The following is a 21,287-nucleotide window of genomic DNA, read 5'->3' as shown; positions in this document are numbered from 1 at the left end:
CCTCCACCTCCTGCTCCTTCTCCTCTTCCTCCTCCACCTCGGCCTCCTCCCTTCCTTCCTTCCTCTTGCTAACTTGAGAGAGATAGATGTCAGAGACCTAGTCGAGACGAAACCTAAACGCGCACACCACTACCCGCGGCATTTCACTTCCCCTCAATTGTCAGTGATGCTTCTGTGTGTATGCGTGTGTAAATTCTATCGCTGTTGGAAATTCTCTGTTTGTCTCTCTCCAAGAGGAAGGTTGGTAGTTTGGTTGCACGCTGGGATGTGTGGAATTTTCAACAAATTGATATGCTCGCTCAATCGGTGAATCGTTGTCCTGATGGTTTCTCTCACTCAAACGGCTTGCGGTGGCTGGATGCGTCAATGAATGGACCACCGCCATGTAAAAGAGACGAGATATCAGAGAGTACCTCATAATGTCCATGACACTCCTGATGAATTAATTTGTTGTCGATTATTGGCGGCCCACCGGATTGTAGCCTGAAGAGCTCTGGAGAATTCAGGGGGAAATATTGATAATGGGTACTGGAGAGAATTCTAATTACTAAATACGAAGGTCGAAAAGATGTCTAAGTGAAGCAAGTGGGAGAGCCGGATTCGCGGTAATCGAGTAAGTCATTATATTAAGTTGGATCTGGAAGTATCTGGAATCAGAAAGGGAGATGGAGATATCGGTGGAACACGGTGCACTCGTGTGGATACGATTATCGATAAATTGAGTGTATAATAAGTTGTTTTATACGGTAGAGTTTGGAGTATTGTTTGGGGGTGATCGATAAGTGTAGAGAGCGTGGTGGTTCTTCTATTGGGGGGCGGTCTTTCTACGCTTCACTGCATTTTAAAGGTTATTTTTCCCAAACGGCCATAAAAATTCAAATCTCCGGGAATAAATAGTATGTTTCAGAGGTCCAAAGAATAAAGAAGGTCGGGGTACTTGTCATGATTATATGGTACTGAAGACAGTAAAAATCAAAGTGGCAAGTTGTTTGAATTTTCCCGACTCAAACTAGCCAAAATTTTGCCTTAAATTCCACGAAACAATAAACGAAAGGAATAATAAAAAGTTAGAAGGAGGGTAGGCGTGAGTGGAGTGATCTCGTGAAAAATTAGTATTTCCGGTCTCTAGGAATTTTAGCGCTTGATGCAATTTATCCCGATGGAATTGGTAGAAGAGACTTGCTACACCTCGCTCTCCCGACCTACGTCACGCTCCGACTGAGCATAAGAACACCGATGGTGAATTTTATTGGCAGACGGCATACAACCAGCGGACAAAGATGAAATGGAAGTGAGTGAAAGAGAAAGAGACAGGGAGTACGGTTTATTGTATAGGTATAACCGAAATGAGCTGCTCGAGTTGCGAGTGAGATACCGGCAACGCAGACGGATGTCAGTGAAACTGCAGAGGGAATGAGATGTGTGTGCGCACGTGTGTACGTCTATACATGTATAAATGTTTGTACGACAGTAGTTTCACGTTGGAGGCAAACGATCAAGGCAATCTCTCCTTCTCTTTCCATTCTCTTCTCATCATCTCCGGCACTATCCGTTCCGATCGCGACATACCAAAATGGCGGAAACACCGATACTCCCCGGAAAATACCAAAAGTCATGGTTATTTATATGCTCTTTTCAGCCCGGAAACATTGGCAATTTTTTAGCTCCATTCAAAGTACAAAATCGGGGCTAAAAGGCTCCCAACATTTTCCCGATACACAGCTAGAAAATTACGTGTATCTATATTGAGATGTAAATGTAAAATAGCCCTTTAAACGTATTTCTGACGAACGAGTAATTCCAATAAAATCTGCCCCTGAGGCATGGAATATACAAAAGTTCTCCCTGCAATTATAACAACTGCTGGGATTACATTTACGTAAGATTAATTCTCAAGCTTTTCCTAGACAGTTTTGATATTCGAAATGCAAGTTCCTGGTCTCACAGAGGAAGTAGGAAAAACAAGTGCCGCGGAGGCTGTGCCATTGCCCTAGATAAAAGTTCCTACGACTGAAGCCTCCTGCAATTTTTAACAGCCAAACAAATAATAAAACAGTGAAGAAATGATAAACACTGCCCTGAAAGTTTCCCTCTATTACGATTTTTTCTCCCAAGCTGTGCCGGAATTGATTTTTCAAACACATGCCCGTGAGAACATTTAATCCGACAGGAAGAAGACAAGCGCAATGGGTGGAGGAGAGAAGTGCATTATATTCTTGTTGCCTCCTCCATTTTTGGATGTTGATGTTTAATGGGCACGCACGAGAGAGGTGAATGGAAAAGTGGAGTGTGTGCGTGCTCAACCATTTTAGTACACACGCTTTTTTCACACTTCTCAGTTCCTCAACCCTTTTGCATCTGTCTTCCTCCTTCCGCACCGCTTCCTGCCGGTCCACTCTTTCAACCCCTCGACTTTTCTTCGGTTTCCTCCTTTCTCAAATTCCATCTTTCTAAATCACTTTACGTCGAGATAAACATGGAAGACAATGGTAATTGTCAATGATTTTTGTTTAAACCTCATGCTGAAACCATATAAGTAGAGAGAGAGAGAGAGAGAGAGGCTGGACAACAACACTCAAGTCGGTAAGGCAGGACTGAATAAAATGGATTTAAACTAGAAATCCTAGTTATCGATACTTGAGAGATTTGTGATTTTCTGGCTTTCAACAATCTTCAACAAATATTCAATCGAATGCCCAAGAAGTTGAGAACAACTTTACCAAGAAGATTTCCACGCGACAAAATGTAGATAACTATGGTAAAAAAGTGTGATTGTTAAAAACTTTAGAATTTTCAAGTGGAAATTGCGAGATTTATTTTCTAACAACACAGAGCACTGTGTAGAGAATTGTTGACCTATTCCCTGAATGATTTTCCTCCTCTCATTCACACTTATTTACACACGGCTCCCCTCACCCACCGCTATCGTCTTTACTTTTTATTTCTACCTGTTTCCTGCTCTATTTCCCACCTGTCAAGGCATTATTCTTCACCGGTGAGAAGCAAAAGGAAGGGGCCAATCTCCAAAGTTTCGGAATTGTTCAACTTGGATTTTCTTACCGCGGAGGAAATATAAATAAGAGAGTGCTCACTGGGGAAAAATTTTCCGAGGAATGTTGGGTGAAATGTGAGGGGAGAGGAAGCATCGAAAGGACAAGGGTTGTTCGGGTGTTTCTCTTTCCTCTTTTCTCTTTTCTACAGTTGAGGGGAACGTGGAGAAGACGCCCCGAGAGGTTTTTTTTTTTTGTGATACAAAGAGCCGTCACTGGGGAGAACGAGGTCGAGGGACCTACGAATATCTCCGACTATTCAGCCTCGTTCTCATCTCTTAAAACCTAAAGGCGCACAATAAAGATTCCAATGAACAACATTTCTCAGAACAGTTACAAATTACTTTTTCTTTAAACCAACTAGACTATTTACGCAATGGTTTCACTCGGGGACACCAATCTGACATTTATCGTGATGAATTTCGGGACGAGCAGGTGAATAATGTCAAGGGAAATACAAACTTCGTCCTACACAAGTCTAAAATGTAGAACGCTCTTGAATAACTTATGACAAAATTATTCGAGCTGCTGTTCAACCCAACGATAATTACCACAACCCCCTCATCCACCCACCACGGGATTCAATCAATCGGGTAGAATCAAGTGCAACGATTATCCCGGTTAATGAGAAAGATTAATTCCAACTTTATTTCTGGAATTGGAGTACTATGAATACTTGATCCAAATCCAAGAGACAGGAGCTCCGGTTCACTATCGTTTTAGATAACTCGAGTGACAGATGAGTGTTAAACACTGGGGAATTTACAATTCCATCAATGAATTCATGTTCTACCAAACTGGGCTGTCACATCCTACTCGTAGTTAAGCTATTCTACCAATCCCCGACACGAGCTTTCAAGAAAATTTAATTCCAACAACCCTTGAAATTAAATTGTCAATTCACCCCATGGTCTCCAAATTCGCATCAATAATCACCCGAAAAAAAATCGTTGGATGCATACATTTTGAGCAGTGCCTAACAAGAGTGCAGCGATTGAAACCGACAAAGGGGCGTTTCGAGCCCAAGCACTGAGGTAATAACCCCTGGGATAAACCCTGACTCATTCAGCAGACCGCATTATCGAGGTTGGTAACCTCAATTCTCATTTCGACCTCATTCTAACCCAGCGATAAATAAATAAAAATTGAAAAGAAACATGTATAGACCCTCAATGTGATACCTGGATTATTAATTACGTTTTTTAATTCCAGAATCATTCGGCTTTCAGCGTTCCCCAATTAAAACATTACGTATCTCGTGTCAATATTTCATGAACCTTGCGCCTCTGGCCTTTGCAAAAAAATGATAATAATAATAATAATAATAATAATAATAATAATAATGATGAGAAGGAGAATGGAAAAATAAAAAGATAGTGAGTAAATTGGATCAACGGGAGTTAAAACGCGAAAATGCCGATGAGAATAAAAAAAAAAGTAGAGAAAGGACTCTCGACATCTTGGAACGTTAATGCCATGTAGGACGATAAAACACGTGCTGTGCGGCCAGTACAATGAAGTATGGACTAGAAAATGTATAGCACGCTGGCAGGAGAGGCTTCGCTGCAGGTAGGCAAGGTATTTCTACGACCTCTCTTCCATCTCCTCCCCAGGCCGCACAACCCACCCACTTGCACAGTCAAAAGGTCGTCGAATCAGCAACGCCTCGACCTTCGACCTACACGTGCGCCTCCAACGCATCCACCGGTAGCCAAAGCTGTCGGTTGTCCAACCATCTATGGGGGATGCAAAATCAACATGTCTCTAATAATGTCTCTCCACGTTGATTGGTTGTTGCTTTGAGACGGGCTCAAATGATTAATTAGTGAAGATTTTCCTGCTCACTCTAGGTGGTTATTTGTCTGGTTGAAGTTGGGGGCTTTAATGTTTTCTTAGGCGGAGCTCGGAGTACTGATGTTTTTGAGCACTGCTTTACTTCTCAGGGCTTAAGAGAACATTAGATATAGGAATCACAGTATATTGCTGCTTTTTTGGGAAATCCTTCAAGCTACAGTTGGCGAGAAGATTTTCGAGATGAGGAATTGCATGGTTCAAGAGAAGGGTCATCGATTTCCAAGAGCTTTCCCGAAATTCATATAGGAGGCGTGTGGCTTTCAGCGTGTCTACTTTCCTGTATTCAATTGCATTTTCCAATGAGCATTTCCATGAGCTCGGAATGACGCGCACTGAGGTGACACAGGAAAATCAAGAAATTTTAGCCGTCATGAAGCTATTTGAAGCCCCCCTCGGAGTTGAAGTAAAATGGTGGAGTGTCACCTATACATATGATAGCGATAGGGGAGCGAGGTGGTATATGCGTTAGCGGTCGCGGCCTATCTCATTCAGCACGCGACAAGTGAAATTGATACTCTAGTCGACTGCGTTATATCTATAGTCGGACCATTCTCCATTGCCTCATTCCACACCCTGTGGTACTCACGTTCGAGGCTTCCAAATGGGCCTGAATTAACGCTTTTGCCGGATTATTCATGGCATAACACGGTTCAACAGTACTTTTATACTCCATAATACCAGCACTGTTGGAAAATCATTGCAATTCAGGGATAGTTTCCTAGTTACTTCCGGCAAATTCATTTTCAATTAAATTTCCTCATTTGAAAAAATATGTTCCGTTTTTTATGCAAAAAAAAAAAAATTGTTTCCATTTTTTCCGCATCTCTCCAAAAATCTTTTTATGTTGTTTTTCCCTCGAAATGAACAACAGGATTGAAACTAGTTTGAACTCTTCATTTATCAGTAAACCCAGTGAATTTATAAGGGATTGATACAGTAAGATTGGATTTTACGGTTGTACGTGTATCTCCGACACTCACAAGCGAGTGTCTCCCTTCCGATAACGATAAAGGCTGCGGTTGACAACCCACTTTGATAAAGACCCCCCCTTGTTTCGTGAAACGTCTCCACTTCTCCGTTTGTTTGCTATTTCCACTGTTGAATATACGAAAGGCTCAATGCCCTCTTCCCACCAATGGCCCTATCCGTGTTTATCCATTCAAATGTCTTCATGAAGCTGTCTTTCAAATGATAATGTCCAATCTCAGGGTAAATTGCTCGTTTGTTTCATTGAATATTTTCAACCGTCAATCCTTATTGCAATAGCTTGTTTCTATTCTTTATTTGCGGAAATGTTTTAATAATTTGTCTGGCCTTGCGCTCGATAGGGAGCTATGTAGGCTGAACAACCACGAACTGACCGAGTTCTCCATTGTTTTCATTTTCTGGGGATATTTCATTTGCTTGGAAAACTCCATCGGGGGGTTCAAAACCAACAATCAAAAGTTACAACTTTCAATGACAATTTACGGATATTACAAGGCGTTTAAAAATGGTTATTTTCACTTGAAATTCTATGGATTTTTGTGGAAAAAATTTGAGCTGGTTTTTTATTGAAGATCATTTAATGGGAGTGGACACGGTCCCCAGGAGGTTCTGCAATATTGTAGGGTTCAACATCTCCGGACCCCACTTATTGGTGGGCACTTGGCGAAGTCAACTAGCCGCCATCCCGTGCAATGTTTACGTTCAGGCTTGGGTGTTTGTGATACAAAGGTAGGTAATATACCTCGAGACTGAGCACATAAGCACGTTACATTGGCCACTACAAGTTGAGTGGAAATACGCTCTTACTATCGTGAATTTAAAACAGTACGTGTTCATATGAATTTCTAAGGGATTCGCTTTGTCTTTGTAAGGTCATTATCGTCACTCCTATTTTGTTCATGGTTTATTGTCATCGTTATCATTAGTGGTGTGATAGGGGGGTAGTGTCAGTTTGATTTTATCGCTCGTAAAAATCGACATTTCGGTAGTCTGTAGTATAGTATTTTTGATTTAGCTTCCATATAAAATCCGTATCAAGTGAAGTGAAAAATCCGCAATATTGAATTGTGATTAATCATAAATTTCCAATCAAATCAAGGGATAAATAAATGATGGAGGATGGACAGAGATCAGAGAGGCTGTCGGCAACTGGCATGGAGGTCGTCTTACTTCAGCCTCGAGCGTACCTCAGGTTTAATCGACCTCGATGATAGCCGAGGTCGATAACGGCGCAATTAGCATCTCAACAAATATTAATCATCCCTTCAAACTGCCAAATGCGCCGAAAAAAAAAACCGGCGTATTAACTATCAATTCTCACGGGGTTAATCACCCCTCACCGAAAAGAACCGACATTATTCTACATAAATCCACCGAAAATCTTTACGACTCGTAAGATCACGTAGCCTATAGAACCCTTGAATACATCCCACCCTCAAACATTCACCACCTGCCGAGGGTCGTTTCCGGAATAGCACGACGGTTATCGAGTTTCTCGACCCATCCTGTCGTCAACACGCAATATTACTCGCCCTTGTTTCGATGGTACAAAAGATGCTTGAGAAAGTGTCATGGCGATGTCCATGTGGGCAGCCATCTTTCATGCAAATTATCATGGAAATTTTCATTAAAATATTCGGAATTCAGAAGGCTGTGGCTTCACGCGGCTTAATACCATTTAGGCGGAAAAAGATCGGGAGACTTCAAAGTTCCGCTGAAAATGCAGGCCAATTGCCAATTTTTCTCAAAGAAGTAGATTGAAATTTAGCAACTCGTTCGAATTGCTAAACAATTGACAAATTTTCTTTCTCTGAGTTCTCTGAGTTCTCTGAGTTCTCTGAGTTCTCTGAGTGGAGCAAAAAAAGAAAACAAATGCAATTTCGTTTGAGACAAGGCATTCTTAAGTCTTGAGGCTGGTCCATATCTCAGCTCCATGTGAAATCTTATCGATGAAATCCCCTCCAAGTGCCAAATCTCTAAAACTAAAACAACTCCCTCAAGACTTACCGCGGCCTCTTCATGATATTCTCCTGCGCTTAATGTCGCCGTCACGTGTCGATCGTCACCCTGTCTCTCATTGCATCAAGTACCCCACTTTTCCGCACCTTAACTGCACCTCGATAGTTGCCTCACCGGTGAAAACGTCATCCAAAAACTATCAGCCGAGATAAATTTTCCAAAGATTTCAGTTTACTCTGTCAGTCTCCTAGTCTCGGCCTTTTCTCACATTTCCTCACATCAATGGCCAGTTTAGAAAACAACCGACACAAATGGAAATCCCCAGAAGGCCAGAGGCGGGAGGGTGTTAGGGGGTCTAGTAGGCCGAGGAAGGGGACAATGCTCTGGCAACGTCGCAGCTCACTCACTCACCTCCACAACTTCCCTTTACCTCTTCGTCTCTCACACTATTATCCACAAAAACCACTAAAACGCGCGCAGCTGCTACTGTCTCTGTCCCTCTACTCCGATATATTCGTCAGCCTTTCAAGACACCACCACTGCATTTATATACACAACCTATCTCTCTTTCTCGGCTTTATGCGCACTCAGTCCTCTCTGCACAAACGCAACTCGATGGAGAAAAAAATTTTTAAATTATGTAAAAAAAGAAACACTGAGAAGCAAAAAGGGATGAATCCCTGTTATGTCTATTTATCTATATGTCTATTGAATAGCTCGAGAAATATTCCAGCTCTGGCAAAATCCAACAGTCTTCACTTATTTTCCCACAAGTCACCTTAACTCATTGTTGTGAAACTGTTGAGGATCGGTTTCCACGATTTTCCCTCGCGCATCCCCTTACGCATCAATTAGAATGGAGACACGAGGTTGAGGTTCTCCCCTCTCTCTTTTTTTTTTCTTCGAATTTTTTTTTTCAAGTTGCTTTTTGAAACTGCAATGACTTGATGTTGATTAAGAATCGAGAGTTAATGACGGCCGAGTGGACATCGACACAAGTTCTGGTCTGATTCATGTTTTCATTCATGAGTGGCATTTTGTGATGTTCTATTCTTACACGGTGGGTTTTATTCAGTTTAGTTCAGTCACAGGGCCGACTCGATTTCGATTCGACTTGTTTGGGGCCCATTTAAATCACCGTAAACACTCGTTGAATGTCCCTAACCTTCACTACGGGTTATCAAATTTTATTTCACTCGATACACCACTTGAATTGATCACAAACTGGGTCTGTGTGATTGAGCTCGCGCGAGTGAGTTATTTATCCAGGATTTTTGGGGGAAAATTGACACATTGGGGTACTCTCACTTGCTCACAGTGGCGGAAGCCATATTGCGATACTCCGTCCTCACTGTAACACAACGCCGGGGAACAACCAATCCACCCTGATGCTAGGAGTGGAGGAGGGGTGATGAGGGGTGATGAGGGGTGGGGAGGGCAGCCGAGGGAGCCGCTACCGCTACCCGCTAGACGACGCTCACACTCACGCTCACCGCCCCCATTCCATCACATCACATCCACATCCACCACATCTTCTGCTCATTCACCCGACATCTCCCGGCCCAATTTATAACTCTCTCCATCGCGCCATCCAATCTTTCTTATCGACCCTTGCGCGCTCGTCACTCACTTTATTCTTTTTTTTCTCCGCCGCTGAATTCTTTATTTTCTCATTTGCTTTCATTTCTTTGCTATTATATCACATCGCAATGCGGATATTTTCACGTTTATGAGGGGAAAAATTGTCGATGCCTGATTGACCGGTATCAACTAATTGATTCTATTTCCAGGGGATTTGTCAAGCCAAATGCAGGGGATTCCGTCGGGAATAACCAGAGATTGACGGAGGGGATTTACCTTTTAGATTTTATTTATCATCTCGAAGAGATATTTTTATTAAAGATTAAAGAGGGTCGAGTTTGCCTGCTTGAAGAAGTGGAGTATTGTCATTTTGAAACGAAGCATTCTCTATTTTCTCATATTTCTCATCAACTCAAATCACAGAGTTTGAGGGGATTATATGGCACGGTATTAATCACTGTAATAACGCGGAATTATTCCTCTCCTACTACTCATTTTTTTTTTCCTTTTTTCTATCTTGTGGTTATGCAACTACGATGGAGGAATCGGTGAAATGAAGGATGGTTGAGTTGTTTTGGACGATGAGTATTTGTACAGAAGTGTATAACGACCTAGAAATAGCTGCGGGGATAGGGAGAATGGTGGAGGTGCGAGCTTCACGGAAGCGCGCTAAAATCGGTGCTCCAGTTACCGAGCGCATAGTTATCTGTGGCAAACGAGCCAGGAGAACCCAGCACAACCATTTTCATCGGTCTTTATTACCGCCTCACTCATTTTGACAATCGTCACTCGAGGGAGGAGGAACTCGGCATACCGGTGGTTAATTCATGCACACCTGTCTCCCCAAATTCGCTCTCTGTTAATGCATTTGTCCCATCCTCAAAATAACTTCAATTCCAAAATCCATTTGCCCATGCTACGTCGCTGTGTGCAAACAATGTACACATTCGGTATTCCAGGTTTTTTTTTTCTATTCCACAATAGTGGACGAAGCAACTTTGAAGCAACTGGAAAATATCCTCGCGTTGCAGCCAAGCGGAAAAATGAGGTAAACGTTGTAATGTGACCGCTTTCACGTTTTCGCTTCTCTTGGTCTCTAAAATTCCATTGAAATGGTTAATTCTCCATTCTCCAATCTCCAATCTCCGACGTTGAAGCAACCTATTCCCCGGTGATTGTGCATGGAAGATGCCCCCGTGGCAATCGTCAAACATCCCGGTGTTTTGTAATTCAAGAGCGTAACGAAAACCAATAGCCTGATGGAGGCTGATATCGTGTCGTGCGCGACTTGGGTTAGTGTAGCACCTTGACACGGTGTGCGCGGGCATCGGACCTGGCATTGTGCCAACCTCTCGGTCTCATCCACCCGGTCCACCCGGTCCACCCGGTCCACCCGGTCCACCCAAGTTCCACTCTGCTTTTTAACTGCTTCGCCTGTTGTACCTTCTCAATGTCTTCGACCATATGTTGCCATTGCACATCCACATTTCCGCTTTGAGCCAGCCCTCGCACTAATACTATACATCTCGAATTTCATATTTCACTTCCGACCATTTAAAAATGTTCACCTCACATGAAAAACACGTTAATCTAGATATCCCATGTTGAATTAGCGTTTAATTAAATGCCGTAAAAGCAGCGAGAATCCCTTCCCTTGGATGGAGAAAAGCCAACACCGGGCGGAAACAAACGGTATTATCGCGGTGTGAACATCCGTTTCGTGATGTCATCGTTGCGCACATGAGAATGACACGTCACGAGAGAAAAACACCCCAATGGAGGGAGATGGCGAGCCCACTCGGTGCAACAAGTATTGCCGTCAGAGTTCTCTCCAGACCCTTTTCCTGTCGCAAAAACCTCGTGGGCTTGAGCTTTGACGTCATACACCGGTAGTGACGCACTCGACGCAAATCCCCGTGGTCACGCGTGCGCATTATCCATTACAACGCCCGTTACGCACATAACAGTGACGTAGGTGACGATAGTCGTCCTATCGTTACGCCGTCAATTTCTTTGTCTCATCAAACATTGGGACACTACTATCAGGGCATAAAAATCCTTTTATTTCAGAGACTAGTCATCAAAAATAAAAGTTCTCTATTATGCGGATGATATTAATCAGTCACTGGTTCTACGGTCTACGGATCGCTAAAAATTAAAATGTTTTTTCCTCTGCGCGACGATTGCATCTGCGTTATTATAAAACAGCAGCGACCTTGGGATTAAAACTAATTCCCCGGGCTAGAGTGGCTCGCCGGTACGTATCATTTATTATCAAGGATGTCGGATAAAAATAGAAGTGAAGAAAGTTAAAAGGGTACGTTTGGCGCAACAGTCGTTGTTGTGTCTCTATTGATTTCCTGGAGAGGGTGGAATGAAGGGTGGATTAAGTATCGTTCAGGGCCTCCACTCTTGGAGAATATCTCACGAATGTACGGGGGAAGAAGAATAAAATAGACGATGGGCTCGGGCTCTACAAACTTTTGCAACACCTGCTCTGAGTCATGGGACGGAGGACGTTTTTCATTTCCCATCATCCCTCCGACTATCGATTGCCCTACCACCAATTACTCTTGTACTTTTCACACAGGGTTTTTTTTTTCTACAGTTTTTTCATTCAACCCAAACTCTTGAATCCAATCCAGTGTCTGGAATTATTTAATTGGCTATAGAGGAATTATCGGACGTCGCTATGGTTTTGGTTTTAAACCGGAAGAAATGAATTTCAGTTTAATGTCAAAGTGATGTATTCGTACTCGATGTGATGTCAGGAATGGCGGAGCAAGCCGCAATATCCCCCTACATCTTCGAGCGTGACACCACCAACGCCCCAGCTTTCTACAATACCAGCCTCCTGTCGCGCAATACCATTGTTTTTGTGTAGTCATTCTTCTCCTCGACACTCCAATCTTATTTTTTTCTTTATTTCCTCCGCTAAATTCCCTAATCTCGAGAGAATAGAATCGAACGCGCCACGACGCTGCGTAATATGTTTTCTCTGGTTTGCCTAATATAACAAATAAACCGTTGAAAAATCTTAACGACACCGGCAACGAGTACTCCACCGAATAATCCATGGATAATAATTCAAATTTTCATTAAAAACCTATCCCTAAAACCCATCTGACCCGAAAATGCTCGTAAATTTTAACTACAAAATTCTCCATCTACATCACCTGACAATATTATGGAAACTCTTTTTTTTCCCCACCGAAAGGCCTCCATTGAATCCATCATTTTGGTCCCCTCAATTCATAAAAGAAAAAAATCTGTTTAATCGATCTTCGAGAGGAGAGAGAGTACAGGAGAGTATGACGATGGGAATCAACAAAAAAAATGGCGGAAAAACCGGAGAAAATAAATGGTCGAGTGTTGAGAAGAGAAGGAGAGAAGGGAACAAATCGATGGGAGTCTGGCGACGCGCGAGACTATTGAAAAGTTTGGTGTGTTCCAGCCGGCGAAATACATATACCAATGAAAGCCCTCACTATATCCAGCAACTCCAGTTTTCCACATCACCATGAAGAGTCGATGAATATTCATTAAATTATTCACAGAGAAAAAGTATTATTATCCTTTACTCTCTGTATTCAATTTTGACATTGACTTTGTCTCTCACACTTCACAAAGGCAAATTCTCAGATACTTGGACGAATTTTCCAACGTTGATACACCGTATTACCTTCTGATTGATGCAACCCAACCTGATAAGACACCTAATGTCAATCACTTGAATAATAAATGAATTGTAAAATGCTTTTGGAATCAACGTGTACTGCATACATTTGCGTGGAGATAATTAAAATTTTTTTTTCGTCAAGTTATTCCCGTAAATGGTGGAGAGGGATTATATTTAGATGGTGCGGCATTTCTCGACCCACATACTCACTAGGAGGCAGAATGCCACGTATGTTGGGGGTCATCCTGGTTCGTTCACGAGAACGCGACAAAGGAGCTGCTTTTACCATGAATTAACAACAAATTACGAGAACGAATTCTTGAGTGAAATATTCATTACTGCCATTATCAAAAATAAGGGCTAGTCTGGAGTAATGATCAATGTGAAAGGAGCCATTCACCTTGACCCCAATACCAAAGAAGTTAATGATGAAGCTTGCAAATTTATTCAGGGTGTTGGACAACATCGATGACGAGGGGGGAGTGCAATGGCGATGAAACAGCTAGCCGTGAGTCAGATAATTCCACCACCTTCCACCTTCTCTACCCACCATCCCCCTACACGCCTATAACTTCAAGCCATCAATTATCCCAAAATTATCCTTATTCCTTGCATTAAAATGAGCAAAATATGAATTTCAATTATAATGAATATTCTACACATTTGACACTCTACGACTTTGACAGAATGGAGAACAATCTGTAAAGGCGTAAGAGTGATTCCCTATTAGTGAACAACATTTACATGCTGATTCTCGAAACATGACATTTAAATAGCATACGTACAACTCTGATTAATTGAAGCTGTGGCAGTTAGACCAGATACATGGCACACCCTCGGTAGAGAAGAAGGCAAATAATATTCTAATGCGATGGGAAATATAATGTTAAAAATAATAATAAAAGTATGGAAACGTCCCCGAGAGTCAGTGCGGTTCATTGGCCAGGCGAGTTGTCGCCTTGAAGGCAATAGCTCGTTCTCCCTCTTTTTACATTCCACTGGCGTGTATACGACGCACACACCGGAGAAGAGAGGCGACACTAAATAGTGTACGTGTAAAAAAGAAAATGTAAGGATAAAGAGTACGGGTGAAGAGGGGGTAAGAAAGGAGACAGGATGAGGGGAGAAGGGTCGGACAGGGAGTGAAGGCTCCAGCTAAATTGTATGTTGAGTGTTGAGGGGGGTACCGACGCGACGGATAAACCGTGATATTCCGTCGGGACGACGCGACCAACCGACGCCGACTCGATGCTTTCAGAGGACAACGGCTACCCATCCAACCTACTCTATCGCCAAATATTTTATGGATTAATGGATGAATTTGGGCTTTTCAGGTTCTGACATACTCTCATCACTGCTCAATGATCAACAATCTACTCTCACTCTCATTATTCATCATTCGTATTAAAAATAATAAATAAATTTTAATTTTTCCTTTTAAGTTTCCCTGGTTGAAATTTCCGTCGATTTGCCTCATTACCATCGTGAAAAACTTTCACTCTGACACCGGTGCAACCACGTAAACAAAACGTCGCACGTGTCTGTCTTTTATTGCGCCGCTTATTTCACCGTTTACGACGCGGGTGGTAGGTGAGTGTCGCCCCAGAACAATAAGGTACATTATCGTGTCCTCTCTATCTGACAGATTGTAAAATTTTCGCTGGAAAAATATTTGTAGCTTTATGGGGGACTATAAATCGGCGAAAAGTGAAATAAGTGAAGATTATTTTGGGCGTGTTGCGAGATGACGGGTTTATTGACAGGGTCATTGTCACCCTTGAGTTTCTTGTACTCGCGAGACCGGTGGGGAGGGAGACAGCATAAACAGGACGAGAAGGAGGTGGAGGAGGAGGAGGAGGAGGAGGAGGAGGTTTAATACCGGAGCACTGGCTTCCCCCTTTGCCTGGGTATTTCCGTCGTGGTTGCACCCAGAAATATCTCGTTGCGGCGAGAATTAATGCACATCCTCGGTTATATTTAGTCAACACCTCACCAAATACCAATGAAATTGATTAAAAAAGGGTGCGCACCGACAAAAGAAAAATCCCACCGAATTTACTATTAAACATATTTTTCTCAGCAACAGCCAATTTTTTCGCCGTGTTCGCGAAGATCACCATTGACCCCATGTTTGCAAAAACATGTGAGAAAACAATACGCAATAGACAATTTGTTATCGATTGAGCAACTTCCCGAAATTCCAGATTTATTAACAAACAGTGACTTTAATTTGATGACGCCATTCATGCCTCACCATTGCCCAATTTCCATGAAAACAATAAACCATTTTTTTATATAAAACATCACTGAATAAATAACGACATGAGAGAATGAGAGGGAGCCTTCCGATTAATGCACCGAACGTCTCGTGTGCATAAAACAAACCTGTATTTTTTATCATAAACTACAACAGCTCGTGGAGAGGTTAACGTGTAATTGCCTCGGGCAATGAAAATATTTTTATTACCGCTCCACATTAGTGGAGTAACGATAACCATTACTAAAAATGCAGGGGAATAATTGAGGGAAAATTAAGGAGTCAATTTTCCGCTGAAAAATAAACAACCCACCGAGCAAAAGTAATTTCCACCGATTAATTTTATTACTGCTAAATAAATTTGTGACAAGAAATCAAATGAAAAGTGCAGTTGGAGCAAATGAAAGACAGCAAGCGGAATTCTCGGGTTATGACTTCTGAATTTTGAAAGATGGAACAATCGAGTGAGAACTTCATCGAAATTCCCACGGATCTTCGGTACGTGCGAAGAAATAACGGAACTGTCTCCTGACGTCACTCCCAACATCACAGTCGACTCCTTATTTTGAGAGTCAATCAACTCCACAAAGGGAGAATATTCTTCATACCGGTACAAGGTACCGTTCAATAAAATGAATTCCGAATAAATCCCACTATTTATCGCTTCAATTTTTAAGAGGCATTAGAGGTGCTCTTGCCGGTGGCTGATAGACTTTTCGTTTCTACGTCTTGCGAAAGTGGAAAGTTCCCGAGAAAACCTCAAGGATCGATTTGCTTCAGACTTGAATATGAGCTTATGAATCGACGGGTTAATGAAGTAATTGCTTGAAGAATAACGAACCGTTAGTTCTTGGAGTGAAAAAAAAAACGTGTGTGAATAATGAAGCAATCCTTGGATTTTGGCAAGAATGTTTGGTCGAGAAGGTAATAATGAGATTTAAGCGGGTGATTAAAAGAAAAGAGAATTTTAGTTGTCGTTGGTGGTTCTTTGGTCTCCAGTTGGACGCACTCGTGCGCCAATGTAACTCCACAACTTTCACCTGGCGCGTGAGCCAGCGCAACTTCGTCCCTGTCCACCCAATTTTTTTTTTTTCATTCCATTTTTCACTCATTGCTCCCTTTTTCCTTTCAATGTTCCCTTCAAAAATCTCCTCAACAATCGACAATTAGAAATTATCAACACTTCATCGACTTATTCTGAAGAAAATTTATGAACGTGCCGGAATATCGACCGATAACAGAATAGAAGGTGATCATTGCTTATCTCTTTCGTCATAAATACGACAGTCTAACGAGCTGTTGGGAAAGACAATTACCCGAGTATATTAATGTTGAAAAAATAATCAATTGTAATGGTCGCACGAAAAGTAATTTTGGGGTGGAAGAGAAATCGGAAAGAGGTAAAATGGAAATAAAAATATTGAATGTGATAGATTTTTTAATTCTGAAATTGACGTGCGATTGAAAAAGCTAAGCAGAGAGAAAAAAACGTCATGTTTCCGGTCAATAGCAGAGGTCATCAATGTTACATGCGCCTGTCCACAGCTGTAGCAAGACTTCTTTAGTCTCTTCCCCACCAGTTGGGTAGCACGCAAATACGTTTGATAATACCGATCGATATTATACCAGTCGGGGGAGACTATACCCCGAAAGAAAAAATTATTTCTGCCGATTAAATTTGTTAGGATGAAACAACTTTGAAACAACAAGAATTAAATGGGCACGTCATGTAAATATTTTATGCATTTAGTTGTCCCCTCTATTTTTTTTTACTTGGGATACATCATTTTCTCATTCAAATGTCATCCAAATGCCCATGAAAAAAAAATCAAATCTTCTGCAATTTTTCCGCATTTTCTCTCCGTCAATACGAAATTCCGAGGTACGAAATATTTTTATTTGACCCTCATTTTTTTCCAAGTTCCCCCACAAAGAAAATACGTCATGGTGTGTTGCACCGCGAGAAATAGGGAGAGAGAGAGAGAGAGAGAGAGAGCCAGTGGCCACAATATTCAGCGTACGACCGCTGGTGAGTTAGAAATCCTTTGGTGAAAGTGTTGGCAACGGGCAAATACTGCTTTATAAATCGTGTATACAACTAGATGAAGGAATGCCCGAGCCGACAATCACCCAAAATGTCATTAAAACTTAGGTATCTCGAGGATACATTCGTTAAAAAATAAAAGCGAGAATTGGAGTAAAAAGGTCGAGCTGCCCGCATGAACTCATTCGATAAGCGGTGCGAAAATAAATTTCATCCATCGATTATTTATATATTTCTCCCACACAAAAACATTGATTATGCGAGAAAAGGGACGTGACTCCCTTTTGTACCTTCCCCCTTTTCCTCTTCAGACTCGTCGATTTTTCTTCCAGTTGCATTTACGATAATGACGAGGGGGTAGATCACCCCTCTGATAGCACATGGGGACGGAATACACATTCTCCGGGAGAGAAATATTCTCGACAAATCTGTAGGCCTCGTTAACCCAACAGAATGTCTCCCGTCTTTATTCCTATTATTCTCTTTTTACTTTTTTTCCTCCTCTCAGTCGAGAGTTTAATTCCAACTGCCATTATGCCATTACTCAAAATGAACCGGCGGCTATTTTTTTTTTTTTTTTCGTATATGAAATATTTCGTGGGCAAACTGAGAGAAAAATATTTACTATCACGAACAACTCTTCAATTCTACGACCTCTCCATTCTAAGAATTTTTTTCCTATTCACAACGAATGTTTACATTTTATTTTGTTGTGAACGAATGGATGAATGCCCTGAAAATCCGGAGATTCCAATCATTCCGGGCATTAAATATCCCACCACTCGATAAACAAAACCGAAATTGTTTACCAGTGAATTTGCCGTCAAATGTCCGGAATGCAAACTGAATTCCGTGTTTTGTTATGAGTGAACAATACCACATGAACCAGAGGAATTTCGTGTAATGAAGTCGCTGGAATTAGCAGTCCAATCCGGACAAAATCGATTGCATGTTCACAACTCGTTAATTCGTTATTAATAGAGTGGAACAATGGAAATATTGTGATGCGCGTTGTTGTGTGAATCCGAGTAAAAACCTGTCCCTGGATGTGTGATTTTTGCACTCGACCCTGTCCCACATTAGCATTGAACATCATCAGGACAAAACCGTGATTGAAGATACTAACTGATGGAAGATACTAAAGACTACGAAGATGTTTCCTTTTTATTCACCATAGATGTATAGAGCAAGCGAACATTCACCAAATTGATCCGTCATTTTCTAAAGACCAGAAAGGTCGCGCGACCCAATAAAAAAAGAAAACACCGGAGAAGAAAGTAGTCTCGCCAAATCAATGAAACCAAATAGCGCTAAGTATTTCAATAATTCATAAATATTGTGTAATTTCCGCCATTTCAACCAGCAACAACTGAAAGTGTTGAAGTCAGTCAAAAATTGAAGATCCTTAAACTTTCTATATTTCGTCATCAGACGATGTGTTTAAAGAAATACACATCGAAAATTATTTAAAAAATGAGGATATTCGACTGTTCTGACCTTGACAAGTCCCCAGTCAAGAAAATTGATCGATGGTTAAAGTCCAAAATCTGTCCCCGAGGCGTTAAAAACTCCAAATCGACTCAAAGGAAATGAAATTTCCCCACTATAAAATAGTGTAGAGAGACATTGCAGTCTCTATTTTTCTCAATTGTCAGTTATTGAAGATTGGAGAAAATCCGATGTTAAATTTGGCCAGAAATAATGGGGTTATGCAAAGGGAGGGAAAACCGAGACACGTGATGGGCGGGAAAAAGCCCTCAACAATGGCGATAAAAGACTAGACAAGCGGAATCAAAGAAAATACGAGAAAATACAATGAATGTCGACACAGTGGCCTAGTGACTGGTCGACCCGGACTCCTCTATCCCGCTTGCATCAGCGTCAACCGTCATCCGTCGACATGTCATTGAGCAAAACGGATTAACTCCACCTAGAGTGGAAGACCAAGAGACATGGACTTACCTCGATAAGGTGCCCTTGAGAAGCGGGTTCCTATCATCATAATAACCCCCGGAGGACGGCATTTCCCTTCTTCAAGTAATCCAAACGTTTGGCACAAGGCACTTGGCACTAGCACTACAGCACTGCATCACTGGCTTCTCGCGCGATCCTCAACACTCGGGGGTTCTCAATTCACCCGTTCCAATAATTCACCATTGCGCACATATCCCATCTGTTTACCCGTATCTCACTCTTACACAGTCTCCACAAAATCACTGATTATCACGATTATTTTCTACTATTTATTCCAACGTTCACACCTATTCCATTGTGAATCCAAAACTCCAAACAATCCAACTATTTTAAAACAGCTGATCGAGTCCCATCAACTTGTGGATTTAAATCGACCCGTTGACATTCAATCACTTTAAATCCACACCGATTAAATTTTCTCCTGATCCTTGTCGATGGTTCTTCTATGGGTAACCTGGAGAGAAGGCCAATTATTTTCGTTTGAGAGATATTTTAGTTTTGTATGTTATAACGCACAGCGCCACTCAACACCTCTCACCGACGACTGACAGTCCGATCCCGGATTCTTCCGTCAAACACGTGCGATCGCTACACTCAAACATGGCCGCCAGTTCATATCCCCTTCCCTTTATCCCCTATCCCCTCTCCCTCCCTCGCCCCTGCCGCCTCTACAGTCTACTGCTACTCTATACCAGTTCCTTGTACATTTTATTTTCACAAAATATCCATTCATTTACTTTTTGATAAGTCTCATTTTGTCGAAAAATTTTATCTCTCAACAAAAACTCACTCCGCCATTAAAACCCATCTGTCTGGTAAATACCAGCTTCATTTTTTAAAAAATCAACACCGATGAATATGAAAATTGAACATGAAGGAGTGTCTGAGAGCGCTGCATATTCTATTGAAATAAAGTGTTTCCGAATATCGATATCAGTAACCAAGTGGTATATTCAGATAAGACCTATTTGATTGATCAGGTATTTTTTTAAATTTTTTATCGGTTGGATACAGCGAATGTTGAATGACTAGTGGCGCAACGACTAAACCACTTTGAGATCAAATGTCAGAGGAGTGAATTGTAATTATAATTCATTATTCAAGTGGCAGAACAGGATAATTCGCCATTTCGGGAGATTTCACTTTAGTCTATGGAAATTTTTAGCGATAATTAATTTATATTTGAAAAAAACGTAATAATGTTATCAATTATCACAACAAAAATGAATTGGCAGTTACATCTATGAACATACAGAAGTAACTGAATCCTATAATTAATTAAGACAGGAATATTTTCGTATTCCTGGGATAATGAGACTTTCCGACGTATTTAATATCGCAATGAAATTAGCCGATTAGGTGAGATCGGAGGGAATAATGAATGGAAATTATTAGAAAAAAAGAGTATCCTTGCACGATGAAACAGAGACATTGGTAAATGGTTAACCCTTAGGTGGACACGTGGGCTTTAGTAAATCCCCAAGCGGGAGAGCCGGATTTCATGATTATAGAGGTGTAATTCCGAGGCTGTCCTGAATTTATCTAATGTTTTCGAGTCTTAATGACCACATGAATATTCACATTGCGACAATATTTCAAATGATGAATTGTTGGAATTGCTGGAGATAACGTTTCCTTTGTTCAACTTATTGACGATATAAAGCGGAAAACCAGAATAATCCGGAAATATTGTCAATAATTCCAGTCGAAAAGAGACAGAGATATTCGCTCAACCTCATTTACGAGTAATATTGAAGAGTGATTAGGGATTATAGAATGAGAAGGTGATAATGCATTAATAATCAGATAATATTTATGTTCAATGGCCGACTCAATGTCTGCGACAATACGAATTTTATTTTCGCTCGACATTTTTTCTACTCCCTGAACAAAGACTTGAAT

The 21,287-nt window shown here is 41.4% G+C and overlaps 1 protein-coding gene across 1 annotated transcript in view; it reads right to left on the bottom strand.

Moving 5' to 3' along the window:
* Positions 1–20,298, bottom strand: part of lilli (lilliputian) — a 60,313-nt gene extending 40,015 nt beyond the window's left edge. Inside the window, exon 1 of the mRNA XM_011311603.1 lies at positions 19,374–20,298. Within this exon, the coding sequence (XP_011309905.1) occupies positions 19,374–19,435 (62 nt within the window). The 5' untranslated portion in view covers positions 19,436–20,298. The remainder of the gene's footprint in view (positions 1–19,373) is intronic.
* Between the last annotated feature and the right edge of the window lie 989 nt (positions 20,299–21,287).

The sequence above is a fragment of the Fopius arisanus genome, unplaced genomic scaffold, assembly GCF_000806365.1.
Source record: "Fopius arisanus strain USDA-PBARC FA_bdor unplaced genomic scaffold, ASM80636v1 scaffold00003, whole genome shotgun sequence".
Taxonomy (NCBI): Eukaryota; Metazoa; Arthropoda; class Insecta; order Hymenoptera; family Braconidae; genus Fopius; species Fopius arisanus.
The sequence above is the reverse complement of the archived record's forward strand: the minus strand, read 5'-3'. Positions and strand labels throughout refer to the sequence as shown.